The following is an 8,698-nucleotide window of genomic DNA, read 5'->3' as shown; positions in this document are numbered from 1 at the left end:
TTTGAAAACCAATAACCATTATTTGACATTAAAGTCAATCGTCAATTGCCAACACTTGGAATCACTTCGTCTGAATTATTCGGGAATCAATGACTTGCTCTTTGAAGATATTGGTCACCATTTTATACGATTACGAAGTCTGTGTCTAACTGTCGAACAGATCACCGATAAAGCCATGAAATGTCTTTCGAAACTTAAATGTCTTCAATACTTAAGTCTTGATGTTCACCACAATCGCACCATTGGTTTCCCTTTAGTAACAGATTCAGGTTTTTGTGATGTCATATATCATTGTCCTAACATAGAGTCTATTGCTTTTTATGGTCGACCAAACATAACAATTGTAACAATAAATGCGTTAATTTTATTAGCATTAAGTAAACCGAAAACTATTTTTAGTCATTACTTAGGTTTCATCGAAAGAAAATTTTCAGCAGATTATACACCAATTGACTTATCATTCATTAGTAATTTACCAAAAAATCTAATTATTTCTACAGAATTGGGAACATATTTTGCTTAACTATAGTTAACTAATATATTAGTAATTAAACTTTTAAAAAAATAATCACATCTCAAATATATAAAATTATAAAATTTATTATTTTCTTTATTACAAATTTGTAGATAATATATAAATTATTACAATTGGAAGTACATTATTATTATTAAATTATATAATATTATTAATAATCCATTTCAAAACAATTTACAGTCAAATGGAGTAATTATACAGAAATGTAGTCAAGATTACTTAAATATCGTGTATATTATTAATAAATCAATAATAAACTTAATTTTATACATTAATATTTGCAAATCTTTAAAAATTGAACAATTTATTGCACTTATTGAGTAAATAATGAAAACATATATAATATTAAAATTAACTATTGATATTATTACCGGTAGTAATTAAAAAAATTAATTTCATTATATATATATATAGTTAAATATATGAAACCATAGTTTAATTATTTTATTGCAAATATTTTCATTATTTACCAAAAATGCTTTACTACAATAATTATTTGTCGATTTGCACAAATGCTTAATAAAAATAATTGCATTTCAGTTAATCATAAACATATAAATGCAATGAAACGACTTATAATTTATCGGTCAAAATACTGATATTATAATTGACGTTAAACTTATTTGAAACATTTACGGTAATTGATCGTAATAGGTAAATATAATTCATAAAACTATTTCAACATAATTGCTTTTTAAATAAATTTTTTAGTAAACGTGTTAAATATTTCAAGTACTTACTGCAATATAATTTAGCAATAATAATAATTTTTAAATATTATAAATAAAACAACTTAACTATAAAAAAATACTTTATGTAAGCGACACAATTCAAGGCTTTACGAAAAGAAAAAGTAATTTAAAAGTAATTTTTTTAATAAATAAACGAGTATTCAATCCAAATGTCAAAAAAATAAAATATAGAGAATAGAAAAATATAAATATATATATATATACTTAATAATAGAGAATCTAATGGATTAATGTAATACTGTATTACAGTATAACTAATACTAGAAACAAACAAAACATAAATTCAGTCTTTATATATAATTAATACTGTATTATAAATAATAAATTTTCTTTAAGAAATAAATGTTAAAAAATAATAAAACAATATTACTATTATATAATTAGAGTCAAATCAAACGATAACACAATTATTATTATCTCATAAAATTAATAATACTTTCAGTCAGATCTAAAATTGAGAATCAAAATGTGAAACAAACAAAAATAATAGCACTTCAAGAAAAGTGATAATGAAATCAGTATCTTATATATTGACTCATAAGCTCGTACAGCACAAACATGAGGTGTATATTATCTCATTACTTGACCACTGGATAGGGAGGATAATTAGGATTAAAGGCTGGTTGTGTTTGACTGTAGTTGTATGGGGGCGGTTGATCAGATGGATAGGGAGCCGTCACATTTTGCATAGGATATGCATTTTGGACAGGATATGAGTTGGGAACTGTTGTTAAACTAGTGCCACCATCAGCCGAGTTATGGCCTAAAAGATAATATAAAAATATATTAAATACTTAACTTTAATTATAAATGATTTTATATAACGATAGAAATGTCATGATAAAAAATAATAAATTAAAATTATTTTAAATAATAATTATACAGAAATACTAAATGAGCAAATTAAGCATTTACTATTACCGGTAAGTAAATATGAGTAAAATATTAATTACCGTAAATACATTATATTACATATAAATTGTAATAATGTATTAAATTTTGAATGTTTTATAAAAAACGATAACTAATATTACACTGTATTTATTTTATATGTATAAATGTTATAATTTATAATTATTACAAAATTCTATTAAATTCTATTTATATTACAAGCAAATTAACATAATATTAGTCAAACATTAATTATATCCCATATCTATTTCCTATCTATCAATGTGTTGATTGTGATAATGAGTAAAGTATTAGTTATTCGTACAGAAAAAAATATTTAAAAAAACAAAGATTTAAGATTATTTAAATAAATTAAAACTGGTTTAAAATTAAATTATTAAATGAAACATTTTTAATTCAACTAATTTTATAATAAAAAACTAATAAAAATTAGATAATTCAAATGTTTAGTTAAGCGTTTTTTTCATACAATTATAACATAGAAAATACATTTAAATACTAAATCGTGTTGTGTTTGTTCATTGATTTTGTTGTTATTTCAATAAATGACAAAACTATTTACATTTAAAAAATTATTTGTAATTTAATAGTTTTTATACTGTATATAAAATTAAACTGGATTTTTATCTAAAAACTAAATACAATTATTAAGACTATTAACAAAACCTTCAAAAAAATAACTTCAAAACAAAATAATTTTGTCAATCGATTAGTGAAATAATTCATTATTTTATAATTCATTGAAAGTGATTAATCACTGAATTTAAAGACAATTCAATACATTTGATAAGTTATATTAAATAAGAGTAACAATCAAAAGTAGGAAAGTTTGCAAATAAATTGCCTGAGAATTCCCAGGAATAGACAAAATTGAAATAAAATTTGTTTAAACTCTAAAAACTATTGATATTTGAAGACATTTGTATAATAAATGCAAATACATGCCTAAGACTCGACCTCTTTGTTGTTTCTTTCTTGACATCAGACAACAGGCACAGAGACAACAACAGACAATAAGACCGCCGATGACGAGTAATGCTATTATAATGAGAGCGACGGCCCCTTCAAACAAGTACTTCAAATCGGACGGATTGGTCACCAATTCTTTACTTTTTTTACTCCATTCACAGCAATACTTGTCTTGTGGTGTAAATCCACAGCAAAATCTCTTTTTACTCGACTCGAAAAGTCGCGGACATTCAAACACCTCATCGTTACCATTGATATCTTTGCGACGACATGTCTCTCCAGTCTCTACTACTAATACTATCCAATTAACATCAATCGTCGCATACAAGACATCATACAAGACAACATACAAAGTAATGTTTATAATATAATATATCAAACAAATTAAAATCAATTAATATTTAAAGTAATCAATTGTTAAACCATTTAACATACCATTCAATGCAATCATTAAAGTAACCAAAACAACAATATTATGACAAACTGTCGATGAAATGGTGGTCTTCAACGACCAACACATCATTTATGATATTATATTAATGGCAATATTGGATCAAATAAATCAATGATTATCACTATAAAGACATATCATATCAATGGTATTGTTGTGGTTGTCATTGAAAACACACTTTGCTTGTGATGTCGTCAAACAAATGGACTATTAATTAGTAGTGCAATACCTGTCCTCAAACCATACAAAACCAGTGCTCATACAGTCTATTAAAAGCATTGTTGAAAAACTGGCAGCACTTGTATGTCAAGTGATTGTATAGTTTGCAGGACTGGTATGCGATCTACACCTGCACTACATTACTGAACGCCCTCTCATGCCATCCATTGCACTGTTATTACAGTTATGTCTTAACTATTAATATAATATTTTTATAAATTTTTTTCGGATAAATAAAAATATAAGTTTTAATAATAAATAACATTTAAGTATTAATACTTTTTTCTTAATTTATATTTTATTAAAAACATTTGAATTATTAAAATGAGTATAAAATAAAATTCAAATCCGTTTACAATTAATAATAGAGTCATAGATAACAGTTATCGTTAAAAAAGATAAAAAATATTTTATATTACAATAAATAGTACCAAAACTTTAATATTTTGCATAAAATTTCATTGAAATATTCAAAATAAATTTGAAATAAATTTAGTCAATCAATACTATTTAAGAATTCCACTTAAAATACAGTTTAATATAACAATGATTTTGTAAACCTTAAAAATGTGTTGATTTAGGTTTCAATGGGAAGTAAAAAGAAATAGATTCCGTGGGAAAAAATTAATCGAAGAAATCAATTTATCCTAACCCTACATATATCTTGATTTCAAATTGATTTTTAAATATTTCAATGAAATTTTATGCAAAATATTTAATTTTTGGTACTATTTATTGTAAAAATATATAATAAATTTTCATTTCTAACAATGTATTGATAAAATAAAATATTTTCCGGAAAAAATTGAGTGATTTTATTATTGAATTTCCCTCCCTTTGAAAGTTGCCCAAACCATAACCAAACCATACAGAAACCTAAAATCAAGAATTGAGTAATGTTTTCGATTCTAGGGTAGTATTGGCTCAGATTATATGTGAAATTTTGTTGATAAATCTTAGGGAATATTGTATTGAATAGACTATAAAATATTTTTAAAGCTAATTAGTAACAATTAATTAGACAATTAGTAAATTTTACTATAATTTTCCTATAATTCCTGAAAAAATAAATAATTATAAAATTTTTACTCTATTTTACATCCCATTGTTTAGATCTTCTAAAGTCACTAATAAGCACTAAAGTAAATAACAATAGATTAGCTATAAATATAAGGATTAAAATGTATTGAAATAATTTATTATAATTTATAAATTTACATACAATACTGTAGTACTGTATGGATAATATGGATAGAGTATTAAAAGTAATATCATGTAGTTTTACAACAAAATTAATAAACTTTACTTTTGTCAGAATATAAGTATTTATAAATATTAAAATGTTTCAACAATAGACTATTCCATATATTACTAAAATTTAATATTTAAAAAAAATCATTATACAATTAAAATTAGTTTTGTTTTAATACATGTTAAATGCTATAATTCAATAATTTTAAGTGAAATCACTTTTATCTGAAAATGATGGCAATAAAGTCATCAAAATTGATGACAATATATATGGTATTAATGTTTATTACGCAAACTGTATGTAAATTACCACATAAGGCATGGATTGGATTTGAAGATAATTCTGAATTTTCGAGACAACGTCAACGCCAACGGAGACCACTGAACCGTTTGCCACACGAAGTGGCCTCTGATATCTACAAACAATATAAAGACTCAATATATGTGAGCCGTTATTATAACGCATCGTTTGTCTGTCAGATCCCATTCTTTTCTTTGACATTACCTCAAAGGGAATGGGATGGCTCTGTTAGACCATCTAATATGGGTTATTCAATAGGTCTGTTGTTTTACTTATAATTTATATAAACGATAATTATTGATTAAAACAAAATGGTGTAATCAAATGAAAATGTTAAATATCTATATTATATGATACTGTTTAGGTTAAGTTAGGTAAGTTATAGTCAATTATTACAATTATTTATATTAATCACGTATTTGTATTTTGCAGTAATAACAGATTAATAAAAATAAATCATATTTAAGTTTTTAAATTAATATTTTTATTTGATTTTTCATTAATTTCATATAATTTGCAGTATATACTGTTTATACTGTAATACTATATTTAGATTATATTTATGCTTTTATATTAGTAATCAATTATAAAATTTGTTAAATACTGTTTGAATGCAATTTGCAAATATTAATAATATTGTCATTATATTTATTTATTTATTAAAATCAGGTTATCCTATAATTCAGGCCTTATTTATTTTGGCCGGAATAGCATTGGTTTCTCCGATAATCTTTCCAGAAGAACGTCGAAGAAGTCTCGAAAGTCCAATGAATGTCGATTTCATTAATAATTTTCTTGAAAATCAATTAAACCTAATGTCTGAGTCAGCAATTGGTCGGTATATGAGTTCAGATGAAAGACATTCAATGTTTTATTTCTTTGAAACAAATCTAAAGGCTGTTTTCGAGACTGTTCTTAACTCTTATGACAAGTCATTACAATATTTTCCACATTTTGCTAAAACAAAAGTTCAAAACTGTTTTCAATGGTCTGTTTGTGAATTATTCAATAAACCAAAGAAATATGGAGTTATCGGTCTATTATTCAGAAGTGTCTTCCCATATGATAATGTTTTCAAAAACAAATCATCAAATGTTTTGTCTAAATATCAATTGGCAGCTATTTATGGCCGAAAAACTAGTAATAATTGCAAACAGAAATATAATGGATGTTCAGTAAGACGTTGGGATGTTCTCAAAGAAATACTTTATTTCATTATCACTAAATTTGAACATAAAATCACAACAATTCAAAAAAATGTTATTTTATTTTTATTGAAATATATATTTAGTTTTATTTCTAAATAAATGAATTTTTGTGACTATAAATAAAATATGAAGTAAACTAATTAAATAAAAAAATAATATACAATGTACTATATCTCAATAAAATTAATTAAACAATTTTTCATTGAATAACTAAAATTAAAGTAGTTTTGATAAAATTCAAATTTAAACATAAAATAGAGTATCAAATAGATTAATGCAAAAAATTTAAATAGAAAGAGAAATAAAAAATTTTTGATATTTGAATAAAATGATTGATAGACGTGTTTTAGACCGAACAGGTATTATTGAAAAGTTTATGAACGACCGTATGTTTGACTAAATTGCGACCGTTTTCTTGAACACCTCTTCTGATAAATGATACCAAATATTGGTTACAATCGGAATTCATAATAAAATATAAATCTTCGACACAATTAATAGCGATGCCATTAATTTTAATAATCAAATCATTGACTTGAAGTTTCTCATAGGAGCTAAAAAAGATATATAAATTTGAAAACACTGTACAATGACTGGCAGTTAATAAAATGAATACTGACTTATGCACAGAGTTTTGATACATCAATGTTTGATTAAATTGTTGTTCAGCACTAATGGCAGAAACAATTAAACCATTTTCTCTATTATTATTACTCATGTCTTCGGGAAGATTCGGTAAATGAAAGTCTTTCTTTGACGACGAATCGATCCAATGCAACACAAGACCGGTGTGAGAGAGTGTGCTATTATTTCGGCTGACTTTTAGATATTCATCGACAAAATCTTCAATAAGTACAACAATTTTATGTTAAGATTTATATTAATAATGATTTAACTATTATCTTATATTACCTTACCTTTCAAATCAGGTGCTCTTACGGCAGAGTTAATTTGAAGTGTGTGTTGATAGGCATTCATACCAATGACACGACCTTCAGCATCGACAATAGCACTTCCGTAATCTTGAGTTTTGACGGGTGCTGTGTGTTGGATGTAATCTTTATCGACCTCCACTGTCGCATCACTTTCGACGACTTGCCGTCCTTTTCTTTTAGGAAAACTAACCACACCTTCGGTAATGGCGTTTTTCATACCGATCCGGGGATTTCCAATTGAGATCATTGGAGTACCCACTTTGATATTATTTTGAGTCAAATCAAAATCAACTACTGATAAATTGTTGGCACTTTCGAGTTTAATTAGTGCCAAATTAAGGGACGATTTGGTGTATACCACACGACCGGTCAATTTTGTCGTGTCGTTCAATTCAATTGAAACCGTATTAAAACTCTTTAGTGTTTTAAGCCCTGTTAGCACCAGACCTGATTTGTCTACTATGAATCCCGAACCCAATGTGTTATCGAGAGTAGTGTTTTCATTGTCGTAATACGGCTTAATTGTGACAAAAGCTTTGAACCATTGATCAGAATAAATTGGTCCCGAAAGGTATACATTCCTCAACAGTTTAGTTGAACTCCATTGATAGCCAACAGTTGGCCACTTCTCTAGTAAATAGCCTTTCTTTTTTTGCCACACATTAGTGCCGCCAATGATAGCTACGGATGCCATTAGTGATCTTTTTATGAATAATATATAAATTAATATAAAACTATAAATTTTTAATAATAGCAGACCTTTTATAGTAAATTGCAAATAATTGCTTCAAACGCCACATCTCTATAAATCACTTAATTTAAGTAAATTATTAATAAAAAAGATCTTTAATTCGCAAACAGAAGTGAGATATCGATTGAAATGGAAATCAAATGAAATAAATTAGAATTTCAATCAAATAATGATTTCACGTGAAGAACACTAAATGGCATTAACTGTAAGTAAATGAACTGTTGTTTAGAATAAGTCTGTATTGTTGTCTCAGATGTACTATATTTTCATATATTTTATCTTTTGTCTAATTGTTTGAAATTGTTTTATTGGTTTTATTGATTATACGTTTAATTTAAATTACAACAATTAAAAACATTTAAGGTATAAATGACTATAAGTTTGTAGAAAGTTATGAATAAATTAGTTTATATT

At 25.3% G+C, this 8,698-nt stretch overlaps 3 protein-coding genes across 3 annotated transcripts; 1 reads left to right on the top strand and 2 right to left on the bottom strand.

The window, feature by feature from the left end:
• Nucleotides 1–1,624: 1,624 nt before the first annotated feature.
• On the bottom strand, nucleotides 1,625–3,931 carry LOC128961265 (protein shisa-5-like). The gene is made up of 3 exons (XM_054307483.1): nucleotides 3,604–3,931; nucleotides 3,145–3,465; nucleotides 1,625–2,050 (listed from the first exon to the last, which is right to left on the bottom strand). Exons 1-3 carry the CDS (start codon nucleotides 3,689–3,691, stop codon nucleotides 1,866–1,868), a joined length of 594 nt encoding a protein of 197 aa, XP_054163458.1. The 5' UTR covers nucleotides 3,692–3,931; the 3' UTR covers nucleotides 1,625–1,865.
• A 1,424-nt stretch (nucleotides 3,932–5,355) lies between these two features.
• LOC128961532 (uncharacterized) lies at nucleotides 5,356–6,868 on the top strand. The gene is made up of 3 exons (XM_054307781.1): nucleotides 5,356–5,648; nucleotides 6,060–6,565; nucleotides 6,857–6,868. Exons 1-3 carry the CDS (start codon nucleotides 5,360–5,362, stop codon nucleotides 6,866–6,868), a joined length of 807 nt encoding a protein of 268 aa, XP_054163756.1. The 5' UTR covers nucleotides 5,356–5,359.
• A 66-nt stretch (nucleotides 6,869–6,934) lies between these two features.
• Nucleotides 6,935–8,425, bottom strand: LOC128961089 (serine protease HTRA1A-like). The gene is made up of 4 exons (XM_054307297.1): nucleotides 8,293–8,425; nucleotides 7,516–8,234; nucleotides 7,219–7,441; nucleotides 6,935–7,152 (listed from the first exon to the last, which is right to left on the bottom strand). The coding sequence occupies exons 1-4, from the start codon at nucleotides 8,331–8,333 to the stop codon at nucleotides 6,945–6,947; spliced, it is 1,191 nt and encodes a 396-aa protein (XP_054163272.1). The 5' UTR covers nucleotides 8,334–8,425; the 3' UTR covers nucleotides 6,935–6,944.
• Nucleotides 8,426–8,698: the final 273 nt, after the last annotated feature.

The sequence above is a fragment of the Oppia nitens genome, unplaced genomic scaffold (genome assembly GCF_028296485.1).
Source record: "Oppia nitens isolate AA-2021 unplaced genomic scaffold, nextdenovo-longstitch-racon4-pilon3 scaffold5_pilon_pilon_pilon, whole genome shotgun sequence".
Classification (NCBI taxonomy): Eukaryota; Metazoa; Arthropoda; class Arachnida; order Sarcoptiformes; family Oppiidae; genus Oppia; species Oppia nitens.
Note: the sequence above shows the minus strand (reverse complement) of the source record. Positions and strands in the feature narration are given on the sequence as shown.

Coding starts and splice junctions, on each gene's coding strand:
- LOC128961265 (XM_054307483.1), bottom strand. CDS start 3,691: ATGATGTGTTGGTCGTTGAAGACCACCATTTCATCGACAGTTTGTCAT. Junction 3,466..3,603: donor TTTAATGATTGCATTGAATG/GTATGTTAAATG, acceptor TTAATTGGATAG/TATTAGTAGTAGAGACTGGA. Junction 2,051..3,144: donor ACAAAGAGGTCGAGTCTTAG/GCATGTATTTGC, acceptor ATTATCTTTTAG/GCCATAACTCGGCTGATGGT.
- LOC128961089 (XM_054307297.1), bottom strand. CDS start 8,333: ATGTGGCGTTTGAAGCAATTATTTGCAATTTACTATAAAAG. Junction 8,235..8,292: donor TTTGCAATTTACTATAAAAG/GTCTGCTATTAT, acceptor ATTCATAAAAAG/ATCACTAATGGCATCCGTAG. Junction 7,153..7,218: donor TATCAAAACTCTGTGCATAA/GTCAGTATTCAT, acceptor TATCTTTTTTAG/CTCCTATGAGAAACTTCAAG.
- LOC128961532 (XM_054307781.1), top strand. CDS start 5,360: ATGGTATTAATGTTTATTACGCAAACTGTATGTAAATTACCACATAAG. Junction 5,649..6,059: donor TAATATGGGTTATTCAATAG/GTCTGTTGTTTT, acceptor TATTAAAATCAG/GTTATCCTATAATTCAGGCC.